Genomic DNA, 20,097 nt, shown 5'->3' with positions numbered 1-20,097 from the left:
GCAAGCGGGGGCTACTCTTCGTTGCAGTGCGCGGGCTTCTCATTGCGGTGGCTTCTCTCGTTGTGGAACACGGGCTCTAGGCGCGCAGGCTTCAGTAGTTGCGGCACGCAGGCTCAGTAGTTGTGGCTCACGGGCTCTAGAGCACAGGCTCAGTAGTTGTGGCGCACGGGCTTAGTTGCTCTGCAGCATGTGGGATCTTCCCGGACCAGGGCTCGAACCCGAGTCCCCTGCATTGGTAGGCGGATTCTCAACCACTGCACCACCAGGGAAGCCCCCCACACTTTTATATTTACCTGCATATTTATCAATTCTGATATTCTTCATTCTTTTCTGCAGATCCAAATTCCCATGTAGTGTCACCTCCTTTCAGCCTTAAGGATCAGGTCTGGTAGCATCAAATTCTCTCAGTTCTCCCATTTATAAGGGAAAGTCATCATTTTACCTTTATTTTCTTTCTGTTCTTTTAATAAATTTATTTATTTATTTATTTATTTTACTTATTTGTCTGCGTTGGGTCTTCACTGATGCGCGTGGGCTTTCTCTAGTTGTGGTGCACGGGCTTCTCATCGCCGTGGCTTCTTTTGTTGCGGAATCTGGGCTCTATGTGGGCGGGCTTCAGTAGTTGTGGCGCGTGGGCTCTAGAGCTCAGGCTCAGTAGTTGTGGTGCACGGGCTTAGTTGCTCCGTGGCATGTGGGATCTTCCCGGACCAGGGCTTGAACCCGTGTCCCCTGCATTGGCAGGCGGATTCTTAACCACTGCGCCACCAGGGAAATCTCTGCCTTTATTTTCTTTAACTGAAATTTTTATTGAGATAATTGTAGATTCACATGCAGTTGTAAATATTACCCTTTACCCAGTTCCCCTCAATAGTAATATTTTGAAAAAATAGTACAATATCACAACTGGGATACTGACTTGAAACAACCCACTGATCTCATTCAGATTTTCGTTTTACTTGTACCCATTTGTGTGTGTGCGTGCACGCGCATGTACTTAGTTCTATGTGATTTTATCACGCATGTAGATTTGTGTATCCACCACTACAGTCAAAATACCACACAGTTCTATTAGTATAAGGATCCCTAATGTTGCCCTTTTATATCACACTTCTCTTCTTCCTAACTCTTCCTGCCCCCCAATCCATTTCCCCTGGCAACTACTAATCTGTTCTCCATTTCTAAAATTTTGTCATTTCAAAATGTGTTATAAATGGATATAAATCACACATATTTAATCCTTTAGAATTGGCTCTTGTTAAACTCACCATAAATCCCTGGAGATTCATCCAAGTTGTTACATGCATCATTAGTTCATTTCTTTGTGTTGCTGAGTATTTCTCCGTGGATGGACCACAGTTTGTTTAACCATTCATCTGCTGAAGGACACCTGGGCTATGTTTGGCTATTATGAATGAAACTACTATGAACATTTATGTACAGGTTCTTGTGTGAATATAAGTTTTCATTTCTCTGGGTTAAATGCCCAAGAGTACAATTTCTAGGTTTTATGGTAATTGCATGTTTAGTTTTACGAGAAACTGACGAACTGTTTTCCATAGCAGCTGTACCATTTCACATTCCCAACAGTACTGTATGAGTGACCCAGTTTCTCTGCATCCTTGTTAACATTTGCTATTGTCACTTTTTATTATTTTAGCGATTTTAATAGCTGTGTAGTGATGTCTCACTGTAGTTCTAATTTCCCTGATGGCCAATGATGTTGAACATCTCTTCATATGTTTATTTTTCACCTGTGTATAATTTTAGGAGAAATATTTGCTCATGTCTTTTGCCCATTTTCTGATTGAATTGTTTGTATAAACTGCTGGGTTTTGAGAGTTCTTTATACATTAGAGATACTAGTTTGTGTTGTATATATGGTTGGTTGCCTTTATTTTTGGAGGACAATTTCTCTGAATATAGAATTCTTGTTTGATAGTTGTGGTTTTTTTCTTTCAGAGCTTTGAATATGTTATTCCAATGCCTGCTGGCCTCTGTTGTTTCTGATGAGAGGTCAGCCATTAATTGTATTATTAGTCTCCTGTATGTGATGAGTCATTTTTCTCTAGTTGTTTTCAAATACAGTCATCCCTTGATATTCATGGGGCCCACAGGTACAAAAATCCACAGATGCTCAAGTCCCATAGTTGGCTCTCTGTGTCTCTCAAACCAGTTGCTTATCAGATTTGGCAGTGTTCCTGAGCTACCATATTTTCTCAAATTTAGAAGTACTCTTTGACATTATTAGGCCACCACCTTCATATGGATGGGAAACTGAGCTCCTGAGAGGAGCATCCCTTCACCCTAACCTGTCCCAATCAGGTCATACACTCAACCAGGGGCAAAGTTGAGACTCGTATTTCAATCTCTTTATTCCCAGAGAAGTGCTCTCCCCACAGGATGCACACCATTGATGACTTGTTGGTAATTTGGCCTGCATCACAAGGATGCACAGGACTGGAACAGGCTTCCCAGGAGGACAGAGGTGTGGAGGCAAGAGCGATGTGAATGTGGGAGACACCACACACGAGGGCCACTTGGCTAGATGGTCACTCTGCAAAACTGCCAAATTAGCAGTGTTTTGGGGGTCTTCAGCCCAACCCTGCCCTGATCCTCCCCAACTTTCAATGATTCTAACATTTTCTCCTGATGTCCTTCTATACCAGGAGCAGGCACCAATAAACTTGTTAAGCCTCTAATTTTTTTTTTTCCCACTGATGGATTGGTTCTTAAATATCATTCAATCCTCAGGTTCTGATAAAATCACTTGGCGGTACTTGAAGATTCCTGGGCTTTACTCCTAGAGATGGCAATTTCCTAGACCTGGAGGACCCACATTTTAGACAAGCCCCTCCCCACCCTAAGTGACCATAAGTGACCCTAATGTAGGTGTTTGCTAACAGCATTTTCAGAAATAGTTATCAGTTTAACCAGCCCTTTTTAACGAGGGAGAAACTGAGAGATGAGGAGAGGAAAGGTCTTACTCAACCAGTAAGTGGATCCCAGACTCTCTTTAGAACCTTTTGATTGAAGTCATAGCAAACAATGAGTTTATTCAAAAGCAGTGTCCAGGTTTTGGTGTGCTATGGGGCTCCTCCTGCTGTAGGGCTCCCTTCTCAAGCCTGGTGCCCTCTTATCCTGCCCAGTCTTTTGGGAACTCCTTTTTTCCTTCCCCCAGACTTCTCCATGTCTTTCCTCTCCCCCTCCCCTCCCCTCCTTCCCTCTTCTCTTCCATCCACTTCCTTCTCAGCTGTTCCAATTACCTACCTACTGCTGCAAATAAAATTTCCCCAAACTTAGCAGTATAAAACAACCATTTTATTTTTCTCACCATTTTGTGGGTGAGGAAATGGGAAGGACCAGCTTGGTGGTCCTCTCTTGGGGTCTTCATAAGGTTGCAGTCAGATGTCTGCTGGGGCCACAGTCATCTGGAGGCTCTGATGGATTGGGAGCTCATTCACATGGCTGGAAACTGATGCTGGTTCTCAGGCAGAGCTTCTCTGGGGCTGTGGACTAGAGCATCTACACAGGCCTTTTTAGCATGATTGTCTCAGAGTAGTTTGTCCTCCCACGTGGCAGCTGCAAGAGCCGTTTCAGAGATGGATCTACCATAAAGTTGACGGAGCTCAAGCATCAGGACCCCTCACTTGAACAGACCCCTTTTGAGACACTGGGAGTGGCCCAGGTAATATGTTCACATGGTCAAATGATTTGTATCATCTGTGAAAGCAAGATCTTCTAACCATAATCAATCAGCCTGCTTCCTCTTTCCATTCCATCTTTCCCTCTCTCATTCTTCTCCTGGGTCAGGTGATATTGGAATGGCTGCTAGCATTTTTGGCCTCCAGCTAAAAGGAAGTTGAGTTGGGGATCCATTGAGTTTGGAGTTAATGGGGTATATTTAGGTAGTTCTCAGTTATTTCTATGTATCATAAGTTGCTGCCATCTGTCCTGGTGTAAGAATGGCTCTAAGCGATATTCCTACCACTCACTGGACCAGCTCTCTGGCATCATGACACTAAGGCATGGAGCTAGAGGTTGTGTTGTAATAGAATGTACCTAGCCCTAGAAGAATGTGGGTAGTAGAGGAAAAACAAGGTTTAAAATGTATGGAGCCAGAAAAATCATTCTGCAGAAAGTTCTTCCAGGGACTTCCCTGGTGGCGCAGTGGTTAAGAATCCGCCTGCCAATCAGGGGACACGGGTTCGATCCCTGGTCCGGGAAGATCCCACATGCCACGGAGCAACTAAGCTCGTGCGCCACAACTACTGAGGCCTGCGTGCCTAGAGCCCGTGCTCCGCAAGAAGAGAAGCCACCGCAATGAGAAGCCCGCGCCCGTGCACCGCAATGAAGAGTAGCCCCCATTCGCTGCAACTAGAGAAAGCCCACGCGCAGCAACGAAGACCCAACGCAGCCAAAAATAAATAAATAAATTTATTTTAAAAAAAAAGAAAAGAAAGTTCTTCCGAATATCGGATATATAAATTTATAAATAGAAAAAAAATCAGTTCTTATGGAAGCCTGTTCAGAACAGATATTCTTCACTAGGAAGAATATACCTGATAATGCAACATGTACAATTTTAAACACACCCTGCATTGCTTTCTTTTTTGATGGAAGTATACAAAAGAGAATTTATTAAATCCCTGAGTTTTTAGGGCACACACCTGTAGGAGAACTACAAATATAAAATATGGCTGTGCATTTATGCACTCCAACCATAATCAAAATCAAACTATAATCATTTTTTGATCAGCCATGTTAAACAAAAGGCTGAATTATCTTTCTATAGAAATTGAGTTTTGGACTTCCCTGGTGGCACAGTGGTTAAGAATCCGCCTGCCAATGCAGGGGACACGGGTTTGAGCCCTGGTCTGGGAAAATCCCACATGCCGCAGAGCAACTAAGCCCGTGTGCCACAACTACTTAGTCTGCGCTCTAGAGCCTGTGAGCCACAACTACTGAGCCAGTGTGCCACAACTACTGAAGCCTGCATGCCTAGAGCCCATGCTCTGCAACAAGAGAAGTCACTGCACTGAGTAGCCCGTGCACCACAACGAAGAGTAGCCCCCTCTCGCCACAACTAGAGAAAGCCTGCGTGCAACAACGAAGACCCAGCGCAGCCAAAAACAAAATATAAATAAATAAATTCATTAAAAAAAGAAATTGAGGGCTTCCCTGGTGGCGCAGTGGTTGGGAATCCACCTGCCAATGCAGGGGACACGGGTTCGTGCCCCAGTCCGGGAGGATCCCACATGCCGCGGAGCAACTGGGCCCGTGCGCCACAACTACTGAGCCTGCGCGTCTGGAGCCTGTGCTCCGCAAAGGGAGAGGCCGCGACAGTGAGAGGCCCGCGCACGGCGATGAAGAGTGGCCCCCGCTCGCCACAACTGGAGAAAGCCCTCGCACAGAAACGAAGACCCAACACAGACAAAAATTAATTAATTAATTAATTAATTATTTAAAAAAAGAGAAATTGAGTTTTACAGAATTGATGTCTTAAATTTAAAAAATTAATTAATAATGAATCTAAATGGATTTTGTGCAATCTGTAGTATTCGTTAGCTTGTTAAATTTTGCAATTGGTGCAATTTCCTTTCTCATTTGAAATAATGTTCACTTTTAAATTTAATTTGTATTCTTTTTTAAAGGAACCCCCAGACTTTATAAGCTTTAGCCCATACAAAACCGGGATCTGCTCGGGTTCTATTCTTATGCATCTTAACGACAATTTTACCAGGACAACAGTATCTCCAGCATTCTGTTTGCAGGATTTTCATACTCATCTCGCCCCCTCTTGGTGTCACTGGGAGAGCCAATGACTTTTTGTTCTCTGCACAGAGGGAACAGATGTGAATTATTCAGCCTCAGAGATCTCAGACCTCACAGAGCATTTTATTAGGGGAAATTGAAGGTTTCCAAAGGGTAAATGGGGGCCCTGAAAGTTGAAGAGATAGGGTCACACGCTGAGAAGGGGTCAAAGGGCGAAGGGCATTATGTTTGAAGAGAAGCTGAGCTGGAGAAAAGGGAGTCAGCGAATCATGGGGGGTCCTCGGGGAAACAGCCAAGGTCTTGGCAGCTGAGATTTGGCCAGTGGAAGCCAATACGGAACACCTGTCAGCCACACCTAGGACAGATCCCTGGATTACGAGCCAAATCCTGGAGGTTGTTCCAGCTTTCTTTATCCCAGCAAGCTAGTTGACTCTGCAAGACAACAGGACAAAAAAATGATGTCCTGGTGAGTTGCTGGGGCTCTGCTCGCCTTAGGGACCGTACCTTGCAATTAATGGAAAAAAGGAGATGGGATCATTTTTATATCTTTTCACAAGGAAAGAAAACAGAAGTGGAGTGACTTCAGGGACTCATAGAGTGATCATGTGTTCTGGTTTTTCCAGTAGAGTCCCAGTTTATGCCTGTTGTTCCCAGTGTAATAATGAACGGCATCTCCTTTCACTCTTAAAAGTGCCTTGGTTTGGTCAATAAAACATGTGGTTGTCCTGGCTATAATCACCTTGAAAAAGAAAAAGAATCGGTGATGAGGTTTGATGAGAAGTTAAGGCCTGGAGCGACTGGCTGGTACAGGGTGCCCAGCGCTGGGCTGGTCCACTGGGCCTTCTTCTGCCTTGGTCTCAGATACGCCACCACTTCTGCTTACTCTCTCTGTACCCCCCATTCACTTCGTATTCTCCCACATCCCTTTGACCACTGCTCCCCTCACCACCCTCTCTTTCCCAAAACATCCTCTACTTACCCTTCTGTGCGCTGCATTCTTACCTCCTGATTGGACCGGTTCTGTCAGCCCCAAGCCTGCCAAGTTTCTGGAGTGGACCAGCCAACACCCAGGCCTCCCAGAGTGGCCTGGATGAGCATGGAGATCGGGGCCCCTGGGACTTACTCCTTTTGGGGCAGATAGCCCTGCAGACAGCTTCAGATTGGAAGTTGTTATTGTTCCCTTGGCAACCGCCATAGATGAATTTGGAGCAGACCTCATTTTCCTGATCATACCACCAGCGTGGAAGGTATGCCATGCAGGGGCCAGGCTCCTTTGGCAAAGTGCATATGTCTGCAGGGAGATTGAGGGGCAGGGCTGTTCGGGTGCCCGCTTCCCTAAAGAACTTTCCAGGCATGTGCAAAGGCACGGGAGAGTGTGTAAGGGCATGAGAGTTTTAGAGCATGATGCAGAACTTTTCCTAATTGAGTGGATGCTTCAGGAATGTTTACAATAAAAAATCAAATGTATCCTGAACTTAAAGAAGCCTTTACTGAACAACTGTTTTGTTCATAGTGCTATGAGATACACATAGAGTTCTTCAGAACCTCATAGTCTAAAGCGCAACAAGGACACAATTATTAAAGGGTCAGGCACTGTTCTTAGTACTTTTCATATATTAACACGTAGGTCCTCTTATTGTCCTCATTTTTCAAATGAGTAAACTGACGCTCAGAGAGGCTAAGTAACTCCCCTAAGGTCACATATAGATAGTAAGGGACTTGAATGTAGATAGTCTGTTGCTCTTAAGATCAAGACCAGACCCTTTACTCTGACTGGCAAGGACCTGCCTTGTCAGAACCTTCTCTACCTACTCCAGCTTCATCATTCTCATCTCTCACTATGTTCATGCCCATCTCTGTTCTCTGGCCTTTCTAGCCTGATTATGGTGTCTCCTCACAGGGCCTTTGCACATGCTATTACCTGTGCCTGGAAGGCACTTCCTTCCAATTTTTGCCTACCTACTACCCATCTTTCAGATCTTAAATCATAGATCCCTTTCCCAGGAATGCCTTTCCTGTCCTCCCCGGCTACACTGAGCAAGTGGAGCCCATCATGGGTGTCAGGGGCACCAGTAAATGTTTGTTGAATGAATGAATGAATGAATGAATGGCCCTTGATGGTCTTCTTTAGAGCTCAATGATATGGGCAGAGAGGAAAGAGCATAGGAGATCAAAGGTGGCTAGGGAAGGCGTCACGGATGTCTATAGACAGAGAGGCCTGAAAAAAAGCCAGGAAATACAAATCATATACCTGTCTTTTATAGCTATCACGCCACCTGCCACCATGCTGGCATTTGATGAGACTTCAGTGGCTACTTGGCATTTCAGAGGATCACGGAAGAGTAGTCAAGAGACCATATGGTTGGGACTTCCTTGGTGGTCCAGTGGTAGAGAATCCACCTTCCAATGCAGGGGACGTGGGTTCGAGCCCTGGTCGGGGAACTAAGATCCCACATGTCGCGGGGCAACTAAGCCCGTGCCACAACTACTGAGCTCGCGCGCCTCAAACTACAGAGCCCATGCACCCTGGAGCCTGCGCACCACAACTATAGAGAGAAAACCCACAGACCACAACTAGAGAGAGCCCACGCCCCACAACGAAGAGCCCACATGCCTCAACGAAAGATCCCGCATGCCTCAACGAAGATCCCGCATGCCACAACTTAGACCTGACGCAGCCAAAAAAATTAATTAATTAATTATTTTAAAAAAAGAGAGAGACCATATGGTCTAATACTCACATCTTTCTTGCAGATGGGGAGACCAAGACCCTTAAAGGAAAAATTATGTTACATCACATACCTAAATAGAGGCAGAAATGAAATAAAACCCATGTCTCTGAACACCCTCCCCAGCCCAGCACTGCTAGGATTTGTGCCAAGTTGAAGATGCACCCAATCTCTTGGTCAGAGACCAGCCATCAGCCTCCAGGGGAGGAGCCTAACAATGCCAGCGCAGGTGGCAGAAAGTGGGGGGAGGGGTGAGCGTGTGGAATAATTCAGGGGATTTGTGAGTTACCTTGTCTGACATTTACACATTTTTTTCCACAGCTAAACCTGCAACACTTCATCTTCTCTGGACATTGTCTGCTCTTCGTACATAGGTTTCTTTCTTCTATTTCACATCTTACTCTGACTCGGGGACACATCCCCGAGGGATGGAAAGATATACTCCTCTGGGGCCTTGAAGGGGCTGGAACCCTCCCTTCTCAGGCCCAGGGCACCACCACAGAAATAGGGAGGCTTGTTTTCATTTCATTGTCCCCAGAAGGTAGTGACCTTCAGGGGGCTCAGGATTTTCACGATGATGTCCCCACCCCCAGCCCCATAACAACTCAACATCTGATCCCTAAACCCACCACCCATAAGGTTCCGGGGAGAAAGATGCTCTCCCCTAGGACTATTCTGGTCCCTTGGCCTTCCAGTATTTGGATGTTGCCTGGGTGGGGGCAGGGATGCTATAGCTCTCAGTGGTTGAGCTTTCCATTTCTGGAGTCAGACGGCTGGGCTTTCGAATGCTGTGCAACCCTTGGTCTGGCAGGAACCATCTCTGAACCTCGATTCCTTCATTTGCCTGTAGGATTGTTTTGAGGATTCATATATGTGACAAACCTTGTAAAGCCATTGTCCAGCTGCCTGGGACATCATCATCATCATCATTATAACTAATACTGATGAAGTGCTTACGGTGTACCTGCTCTTTTCTCCTCAGTCCTCATTACAACTCTATGGATAAGTCCTATCGACATTCACATTTTCTAAACAGAAGCATCTGAAGCACAGAGACGTTATGTGAACTTGCCAAGTTCACAGGGCTGCTAGGGAGTGGAGCAAGATTTGGCCTTGCAATGTGTGGCTTCCCTGCTGTCTGAGGGCTCAGTTTATCATAGCTGCTAATTATGCGGGTCTTCAAATATCAGCATTTCAGGGGAGTTTCAAAGACCATTCTTTACCCTAAAGACAAGGATCCCCTGTAGGTGCGGGTGTGGGTGTGGGGAGACTTTGGAGGGCTACAATGGGAAGATTTGAAAGCTTTGAAAGCTTTGATGAAAGTAGTGCTAAGGGGAGTGGCCTTTCTTACGGGAAAGCCCTTAAGTTTCCCTGTTCCCTTAGTCTGTTTCATGAGCTCCAGGTCTAAACCCTTCCAGGAAGAATTCCTCTCATAATGATGGTGGGGAGTCAGTGGCCACAGACTCATGTTCCTGCATTCACCAAGGGCATCTTATCAGGAGGAAAGGGGCTGAAAGAAGGACTCCAGATAGCTCCCCTCTTTCCCACCCAGGATCCCAGACTGAGGTGGGGAAAGCATCCCTCATCTTTAACATTCTTTGTTCCTTCCTCCCAGCCAAGTTCCATTTCTCCACTGGGAAGACCGAGTCCCCAGTACTTACCGTGAAAGAACGCCTCCACCAGCCCACATTCCTGGACACACCCCAGGAGGATGAATGGTACCAGGATTGGCAGAACTCCAGAGAACCCCATATTAGGAGGGACTGGCCTGGCTGGTGGCACCAAAACCAGGAACTCCTGCTCAGCAGTTCCTGCTTCTGAATTTTGGCTGTCCTGGTGGTTCCACTCCAGGAACCACACATCACTGACGACAAGCCAGCCACACTCCCTCTTCTGGGGAACACCAAGTCCCAGAGGCCATCACTGGGACTAGCTGACACCCACAGCGCCAACCCTTGTGGGGACGGGCTCCCCATCCTCAGCTCACCGAGGCTCTCTGGCTTTCTGGTCCACCAGGGAGAAGGGCAAAGCTTGTCCGGGGGTTCTAGACCCCCTTAGCAGAAGGGTACATTCAATTCCAGGGTCTTCTGTTTTCCAGGGGGAGTTTGGAGATCAAGAGGATCCTAGTTCTCTTCTCTCTTTCCAATCTTACTCTTTTCCTGACCTATCTATTTTTCTGTCTGCTTATTTTTCTCACACTGTTTTTGTTTTTGTTTTTGTTTCTTCTCTCAGTGCCTTTCTTTTACTCTGCCTGTCTTTGTCTCTTTTTCTTTGCGTCTCCCTCTGTCTGGGTCTCTTTCTCCCTGCCCTTCATCTCCCTTCTGTCTTTCTCCTCCTTCTTTTTGGGCCACCCCTTTTCTTTTTTTTTTTTTTTTTTTTTTTTTTATAAATTTATTTATTTATTTATTTATTTATGGCTGTGTCGGGTCTTCGTTTCTGTGCGAGGGCTTTCTCTAGTTGCGGCGAGCGGGGCCACTCTTCATCGCCGTGCACGGGCCTCTCACTGTCGCGGCCTCTCGTTGTGGAGCACAGTCTCCAGACGCGCAGGCTCAGTAGTTGTGGCTCACGGGCCCAGTTGCTCCGCGGCATGTGGGATCTTCCCAGACCAGGGCTCGAACCCGTGTCCCCTGCATTGGCAGGCAGACTCTCAACCACTGCGCCACCAGGGAAGCCCCACCCCTTTTCTTTAATCAAGGTCAGAGAGTAAAGGTATTGCCATGAGTGGGGGAGGAGACAGGTTGATTCGAGGTTGAACCAAATCTTCAGAGAGTACCTGTCAAGATAGTGGTGATTTGAAAGCAGGAGAGAATGTTACAGCTAATGGAGAGCTTCTATCACCGGGTGAAATTTGGAATAGGTGATGCAGGAGGGAAAAAATAAATGTCAGTTACGACCTCAGAGCTAGCTGCAGCAGTGGGGCCTGAAGATTGTTCTGTTGAACTTTCCAATTTAAGGCTTTCAGCAACAGTAGGACATACTCTTTGCTCACCTCTGATTTTACCTGCAGCTGTAGGAGACAGTTCTAGTGCATTATTTTCTTTTCCTAATCCACTTTTTAAAATTGAGGTGGAATTCACATCAAATAAAATTAATCACTTTAAAGGAACAGTTCAGTGGCTTTTTAGTACCTTCATAATATTGTGCAACTTCCAACTTTATTAATTGCAAAATGTTTTCATCACCCCTGAAGAAAAACCCATACCAATAGCAGTCACTCTACACACCCCCCAGCCTATTCCAGCCCCTGGCAACCACTATTCTACTTTTTATCTTTATGGATTTACCTGTTCTGGATATTTCGTGTATATGGAATCTTATAGTATATGACCTTTCGTGTGTGGCTTCTTTCACTTAGCGGAATGTCTTTTAGGTTCATCCACAGTGTAGCATGTATTAGTGCTTCATTCCTTTTTATGGCTGAATAATATCCGGTGTACACTGATAGCTTCCCACTTCAAGTGTCGGAGTCTCTACTTCTCTGCTCTGAGTTTTCTCTGGCTCCCTGGGAAGCTTGCTCAGCTTGAGGGCAGAACAGTCTGGAAGAGTAAGGGATTTAACAACCCCACATATCCAGTAGGGGATGGGAATCAATGGCTAAACACCTCGGCTTCCCCATCACTGGAGATGGATGAAGAAAATTTGGAGACATGTTTTACATGGTTCTTTAGACGGTCCCCAGTGGGATTAAGCTGCAGTTTCCCACCGTGGTAACCAACTCATAATCAACTCCTCTCCTCCTTGTATCACTTATCCCACTCCTCAACTTGTGTTTCTTAAGAAATCTCCCAAATAAACTATTATACTTCCACCCACGCCCTTCTCCTAGGATTGTTTTCTAAGGGATCCAAACTAAAGCAACACCCATGGGCCCTTGTCTTAAAAGGGTCTTACGATGTTTTGAAGAAACAGAGGAAGATAACGACATCCATGGAACTCTCAACTCTCAAGGTTCTGATTGTCTTCACTCCCTTTAATGGTGTCACCAGAAACCTCAATGACCCGTTACTCTCTGCAAAGTGTGATGTGCCAACAGATGTGAATTATTCAGTCTCAGAGGCACAGGACTAAACAGAGTGCTTTATTGGGGAGAATGGGAGCTACACAGGTATAAACAAGGGGTTCTAGAAGTTGGACATGAAGGAAGCATAGAGATGGGATCAAAACAGAAGGATATTATGTCTAAAAAGAGGCTGAGATGGAGAAAGGGGAGAGAGATCCCAGGGTTCGGTCTGGGGAAGAGCTAAGGCCCTGGAACACTGGGAGTGGAGGAGTGGAAGCCAGCCTGGAGCGTTTGTCAGGGACACAGAGAGAGCCTTGGGTCCTGAGCCAAATCCTGGTCGTGGCTCCAAGGTATCCTTACGCATTCAGAAATTAGAGCCTGTTGAGAATGAAGGACAGGACCAGCTGAGCATCTTGGGCTCATCTCATCTTCAGAACTAATCTTGAAGTTATGTTTGTACATCTTTTCACAGGAGATTAAGAGGAAGTGGGTTTGCTCTGGGAAGCTCTAAATCTCCTTAAAGGAAAAATGGGATGTAGATGGGAGTGAGCTGCTGGTGAAGAGTATTGTGACAGGAAACTGATGGCCTGGAAGGGGTGCTTGGTCAGCCTTTCTGGCACTAGGCTGGATGTCCTGTGACCTCTCTGAAGCTGGCCTCTGGGATTTCACCACGTCTGCATCCTCCCCCACCCCTCATACTTGCCAGCATTTATTCACAACCACGTCCCTTCCCAACCTCGGTTCCTGGAAAGCCACTGTCCAACCCTCTGCAAGGTGCATTCTCACCTCCTGATAGGAGCTGGTCCTGTCAGTACCTCGTCTGTCAAGGATGTAACCATCCCAGAATGGACCAAGCAACACCCAGACCCCCCAGTGTGGCCCTGGCGAGGATGGGAGACTGGAGCCCCTGGGACTCACCTTTTTGGGGGACAGGTGCTCTGGCATATGGCTTGGGATTGGAAGTTGTTATTGTTTCCTTTGCAGCCGCCATAGATGAAGCTGGAGCAGGTATTAGTTGTCTTATCATACCACCAACGAGGGAGAAATGCCAGGCAGGGGCCAGGTTCTTTGGGCATACTGCATATGTCTGCAGGGAGACCCCAGAGTTGAGAATTTAGAGTGCCCATGCCAAAAAAAAAAAAAAAAAAAGCAACCTTTATTGTCCAGATGAAACTGAACAGGCTCCTTTCACCTTTTCACATCTCGGGAGCCTAGCTCCACTGATGTATTTGCACATTTGCAGGGAAACCCCGAAGTGGAGCTGTTTGGGTGTCTGCATCCCCAGGGAACATCAGTCTCCCCCTTCCCTTCTGGTCACTGGACTCAGTGTCTCCCCTGAGAGTGAGGAGCCTCTGGTTTCATGGCTCTGTTCCTAATTTGGTGTGTGCACATCAACCTCCCACGTTACCCGTCTTGTCCTTGACTTCCCCTTCTGTAAAATGGGAATGCAAAATCCCACCCTGCTTGTTGCACAGGGCTGTCCTGAGGTGCAAGTAAGACCACCCTTGTGGCCCTCTAAGTTGTGAGTTCCTTGATTGTATCTGAATGTGCAGCTCCTAGCACAGTGCCTGGCGGAGAGTAGCTGCTCAATAAATACATCCTGAATGGATAAAAGATATGGAGTGCCTTGAAAATGCCAAATTATAAGCCACTTACTCTGCCCTCCAAACCATGCCAAGGAAAGAGAATATGGGATCAGAGCCAAAGGCAAGTCCATGCAGGGAAGGCAGGGGGTAGTTTTTCAAATGGTCAAGCCCCTTTTTTTCCTGCAGTTAGCTTCTGTCTTGTTATGGGTTGAGTCCCCCTCCCCCTCAAGTTCATATGTTGAAGTCCTAACCCTCAGTGCCTCAGAATGGGACCCTATTTGGAAATAGAATTGTGGCAGATGTAATTAGTTAAGATGAGGTCATACTGGAATGGGGTGGGCCCCTAATCCAATATGACTGGTGTCCTTTAAAAAGGATAAAGTCAAATAGATAACTAATAAGGACCTACTGTATAGCACAGGGAAATCTACTCACTATTCTGTAATGACCTATATGGAAAAAGAAGCTAAAAAATAGTGGATATATGTATATGTAAAACTGTTTCACTTTACCGTACATGAGAAATTAACACAACATTGTAAATCAACTATACTCCAGTAAAAATTTTAAAACATAATAAAAAATAAAAAGGGTAAATTCAGACACAGACACCCAAACCCAGAGAGGACACCATGTGAACGTGAAGATAAGAGATTTCCAGGGCTTCCCTGGTGGTGCAGTGATTAAGAATCCACCTGCCAACGCAGGCGACACGGGTTTGAGCCCTGGTCCAGGAAGATCCCACATGCCGCGGAGCAGCTAAGCCCGTGCACCACAACTACTGAGCCTGAGCTCTAGAGCCCGTGAGCCACAACTACTGAAGCCCGCGAGCCTAGAGTCCGTGCTCTGCAACAAGAGAAGCCACCGCAATGAGAAGCCCATGCACGGCAAAGAAGAGTGGCCCCAGCTCGCCGCACCTAGAGAAAGCCCGCACGCAGCAACGAAGACCCAACGCAAGCCAAAAATAAAATAAATTTTAAAAAAAGAGAGAGAGAGAGATCTCCAAAGCAGGGAGCGCCCAAGATTGCCAGTAAACTACCAGAAGTTAGGGGAGAGGCATGGAACAGATTCTCCCTCACCACCTGACAAAGAACCAACCTTACCAACACTTGACCTTGGACTTCTAGCCTGCAGAACTGTGAGACAATATATTTCTGTTGTTTAAGCCACCCAGTTTGTGGTGCTTTGTTACAGCAGCCCTAGCAAACTAATACAGGTGCTAACTAAACTATAAGTTCCACAAGGGTCAATCCCCACAGCTAAATAGTTAAGTCCTGCTGATTTTTACCTTCTCATAGCTCACCTGTCTGCCCCTCTCTTTAACTTAAGTCTCAGTGGCTCATGCCTGGGCTGTTGAGTTAGCTTCAAACTGATCTTCCTGCCTCAATCCTTGGCTGTTCCAATCAATCCTTCATATCGCCCACCAGAGAGAAGGACCTGGTAGATCTGAGACAAAGCTGATCATGTTATTACACAGCTAAGACCTTGACTTCATGACCAAGTCTTCCATGACCCACAGACCCTTCATGATCGCTCCTATTTGGGGCTCTGGCCTCCTCCCCTACCACAGTCCCCTTCTGAGCTACAAGCTCCCACAATCTTCAACCCACCATGCCACCCCACACCTCCACACCATTGGCTCCACATTCCCTCTGCCACCCCTCTGTTGTTCATTAGTGACACTCTTATTCTCCCTTCAAAACCTTTCCCGGACATCAACTCCACTGTGGTGTCTCGGACTCCATTCTACACACCACACCCTCACAAGTGCCTAAATCAATCCTGCATTTTTCTACCGTGCTTCTGAGTCTTGTGTGCATGTTTGTCATTTGTTTACATCTTTGGTCTCATCTGTGATGTTGTGAGCTTCTAGTGAGCGGGGATTGTGTCTGATTTCATCTTGGAACCCCATTCCCAGCAGGTGATCGGACACAGTATAGGATTTTGCAAATGTTGAGGATAAAACAAAATACATCCTGACTGAACTGAATAAGTTATTCATTGAGCACCTACTATGTGCTAGATGCTTAAAGAGACAAAGAAAAGGCACGGCCTCTGTTATATAGGAGCTCCCAGTCATGGGCGATGAATAATGTGAGCTAATATGTATCACGTGGCTATTACATGCCAGGCATTGCTCTGAGCACTTCACGTGCATCAACATATTTGATCTTTCAAATAACCTTTGACATTAGTCTTTTTGTTATATGAGGCATCGCAAGGGAAAGTTGTTAATTTGCCCAAGATAAATAGGCTGGTACAAGCTGGAGCTAAGATTTGAACTCAGGAAGTCTGGATTCAGAATTCCTCAATGATAGGCAAATGAACAACTTACTATCCTCCTGCCTGTCTACTCTGCTCCATTGTCAAGTCCTGTTTACTTCACCTCCTAAATGCCTCTCAAACATATCCTACTCTTCTCCATCCCCTCAGCTACCTATCTAGTCCAAGTTACCATTTTCTTTCATCCTGAAGTCCTTTAAGCCACTCCATTCCTGCTCTGTTGGCATACTAAAAGCCACACCATGTCCCCACCTGCCTCAATGAATGTCCACTGATCTTAAGATCAAGGTGAGACCCTCGCCCATCAGGCCCTACCTACCAAGAATCATTTTTCCTCGCACCATGCTCATATTTGCTCTTGCTCTCTGGCGTCCCTAGGCCCTACCATCGAGCCTTTGTACACGTACGTTCCCTGTGCCTGGAAAGCCCTTCCACCCATTTTTTCCCGAAATTTGCTACATCCTTCGGAACTCAACTCCAGGTCTGCTTTCTCAAGGAAGATTTCCTCAACCTCCCTGACCACACTCGTCAAATCCTATTATGGGTCTCAGAGACAATCGACAAATACTTAACTGAATGAATAAAAAATCTTTGATAGTCTTAATAGATTCACAGACATGGAATACAAACTTATGGTCACCAAAAGGGAAAGGAGGGGGAGGGATAAATTAGGAGTTTGGGATTCACAGATACACCCTACTGTATATAAAATAGATAAACAACAAGGACTTACTGCATAGCACATATATAACTATATTCAATATCTTGTAATGACCTATAATAGAAAAGAAACTGAAAAAGATTATATATATATATATATATATATATATCAATTTGTTGTACACCTGAAACATTGTAAATAACTACAATTAAAAAAAAAAAAAAGTATCTTTGATAGTCTTTTTGGAGCCCAGGGAGATGGGCATGGAGTTAAGATTGCATCAGCAAAGGACGAACCCTCTGGTCTGGAGTGGTCAGGGAAGCTTTCCTAGTGCTAAGTTGGATTTGTATAGGCAGAGAGGCAGTCAATCTGGAGCAAAAAGCTATTTTTTGCATTTGTTAGAAATACAAATATCTTAATTATCACTTGCAGCAACAATGTTGATATATGATGGGCCAGCAATGGCCCCCTGGGGACTAAGAAAATCATAGGAGTGAAAAAAAAAAGAAAAAAAATAATAATAAGAGTGAAAAGGAGCCAAGAGGCTATCTGGTTCAATCCCAGCCCTACACCTATCTTTTGTTCAAGGAAACTGAGGCCCAAACAAGATGAAGATACTCCCTAATGTCATACATCATATTAGGGGCGGTGATCAATCTGAATTTCAAGTTTCCCAAGTCCAGCAATCTTGCTCAGAGACCAGCCCTTAGTGAACCAGGGACAATGCCAGCACAGAGGGGCAGAAGTTGAGGGTATGGGGAGAGGGGTTGGTTACTCTGAGACTCTCAACCTTACCTTGTTGGAGGTTTAAGCATTTTCTTCCGCAGCTGAAGAAGCAACACTTCTCATGTCTTGGACATTTTTTGTCCTTCGAACATTCATCCCTTTCTTTGAATTCACAGTTATCTTGGATTCTGGGGCATCTCTCTAGGGAAGGGACTTATAACCATGAGTCTTACAAGTCACAGTGCCCACCCTTCTCCAGACCCAAGGCGATGCCGGGGAGTCAGGGAAGTTTGCTTTCACTTTGCTCATCCCCAGGAGTCCTTTTCCTCAGGGACTTTCATTTATTTCCCAGCACTGCCTGCACCATCCTCCCTTCTAACTACCTCTCACTCTCTACCTAGTCCCACCCCCTAAGGCAGGATTTCTCAACCTAGGCACTAGAGGCATTTGGGCCGGATAATTGTTTGATGGGTGGTGGAAGCTGTCCTGTGAATTGTAGGACATTTAGCAGCATCCCTGGCCTCTACCCACTAGATGCCAGTAGCACTCCCCACTTGTAACAACCAAAAAGGTCTCCAGACGCTGTAAGTGTCCCCCTGGAAGGCAAAATCGCCCATTGAAAGCCACTGGTCTAAGCCAGTGGGGTCATTTTGGGCTGGTTGAGGAGACAGTGTTTGGGAGTTCCTCTGGGGGGCGCTATTGTGCAGTGATAAATATTGTGCACCCTAGCAGTCAGATCGTTGGGTTTTTTTATTCTAACTCTTGATTTACCACTTACCCTCTCTGAACTTTGTTTTCTTCATTTGTAAAATCATTTTAGCCTTACAGAGTGGTGAGGAAGAAATAAGACAAAGTGTGTAAAGCTATAATCATTGTCACGGATGCGCAGTAATATTAGCTAACATTATAGATATATATATAGTTAAGTGTCTACCATAAGCCGAGCACTCTTCTAAACGTTTTAAATGGATTATCTCATTTAATCCCCATAATTGTTCAACGAGGTAAATTCTATTAATATCCCCATTTTGCAGATGAGGAAACTGAAGCACATGCAACTTAAGTAACTTGACTACTAAGTGGTGGAACCAGAATTTGGACCCACCAAGTATGACTCCAGATCCCTCTCTTTAAATCCCTACTTTCTGAATGTTCAGTAAATGGTAGCAATTATCATTATTTTTATATAGTCATGGAGTATTACTTTCTTAAGTTCAAAGGAACTTCTGGATATTATCCGTTAGCCCAAAGTCAAGGAACCCCTGGGGAGGCAGGGACACTTTATAGGACTACATTTGAAAGAATCAGGAGTTGATTCTATTTTTGTTGTGGGGTGAAGGGAAGGTCCCTTAGGCTTCCCAGATTCCTATAGCCCCTCCCAAAAATGCTAGATCCTGTGATTCTTCCCCCTCTCCACCAAGAAAGACCTTCCATTTCAACGGTGCTAAAGGTAGGTGTTGCCCCAGGTCCGGAGTCTTGCATTCATGGAAGGGATCTTCCGCAGAGAGGGAAATAGGAAGAAATATCCCAAATATCTCCCTCCACTCCCAACCCAGGACCAGGGTTAAGGTGGTGGAAAGCAACTCGAGCCTGAGGTGTTTGTTTCTTCCTCCCAGCAATATTCCTTCGCTCCAGGGCAAGGGCTGAGGCCCCAGTACTTACTGTGAAAGAACCAGTCAGTCAGACCATGACCCCGGACATTCACTAGAAGGATGGATAGCACCAGGATGCTCAAAAGTCCAGAAGACTCCATTCTGAAGGAAAGCTGTCTTGTCCGGTGGATCCAGAATGTAAAAATGTCTGGCTGCCTTTGTCCAACCTAGTCCTTCAGCAGTCAGTATCTTGGATATGAGGGCTGGAGTCAAGCCAGCCACCTCCTTTCCTGATGGGAACACCGAGTTCTTGAGATCATCAATGTGACTAGCTGTCATCTACAGCCCACAGCCCTGGGCTAGGGTCTCTTATTGGATGGCTCTTCATCCTTAGCCCCCTCAGCTGGGGTGGGCTTTCTGGTCAACCAGGGAAAGTGGGCAAAGCTTATCTCACTTTCCAGGCTACCTTAGGAGTGAATGTCACCATCAGAGGTCTCTATCTTGATAACTTTGAGAGTTGTAGAATATCCTCATTCTCCATTTTCCATTTTAACTGGTACACCCACTCTTGTTTGTTTGATCAATGTGTGTCTATTGATATCTTTTATTTTTTTAATAAATTTATTTATTTATTTATTTATGGTTGTGTTGGGTCTTCGTTGCTGCGTGAGGGCTTTCTCTAGTTGAGGCGAGCAGGAGCTACTCTTTGTTGTGGTGCGCGGGCTTCTTGTGGTGACTTCTCTTTTTG

At 45.7% G+C, this 20,097-nt stretch overlaps 2 protein-coding genes across 2 annotated transcripts; both read right to left on the bottom strand.

Moving 5' to 3' along the window:
* Nucleotides 1–7,287: 7,287 nt before the first annotated feature.
* On the bottom strand, nt 7,288–10,253 carry WFDC6 (WAP four-disulfide core domain 6). Its single transcript, XM_061209804.1, has 3 exons — nt 10,174–10,253; nt 8,791–8,942; nt 7,288–7,325 (listed from the first exon to the last, which is right to left on the bottom strand). Exons 1-3 carry the CDS (start codon nt 10,251–10,253, stop codon nt 7,288–7,290), a joined length of 270 nt encoding a protein of 89 aa, XP_061065787.1.
* Nucleotides 10,254–12,724: 2,471 nt separating this feature from the next.
* On the bottom strand, nt 12,725–19,510 carry LOC133103397 (eppin-like). Its single transcript, XM_061208790.1, has 4 exons — nt 19,420–19,510; nt 17,827–17,958; nt 13,420–13,588; nt 12,725–12,879 (listed from the first exon to the last, which is right to left on the bottom strand). The coding sequence occupies exons 1-4, from the start codon at nt 19,508–19,510 to the stop codon at nt 12,873–12,875; spliced, it is 399 nt and encodes a 132-aa protein (XP_061064773.1). The 3' UTR covers nt 12,725–12,872.
* Nucleotides 19,511–20,097: the final 587 nt, after the last annotated feature.

This window comes from Eubalaena glacialis, chromosome 13, assembly GCF_028564815.1.
Source record: "Eubalaena glacialis isolate mEubGla1 chromosome 13, mEubGla1.1.hap2.+ XY, whole genome shotgun sequence".
NCBI lineage: Eukaryota > Metazoa > Chordata > Mammalia > Artiodactyla > Balaenidae > Eubalaena > Eubalaena glacialis.
This window is presented reverse-complemented; position numbering and strand designations above follow the sequence as displayed.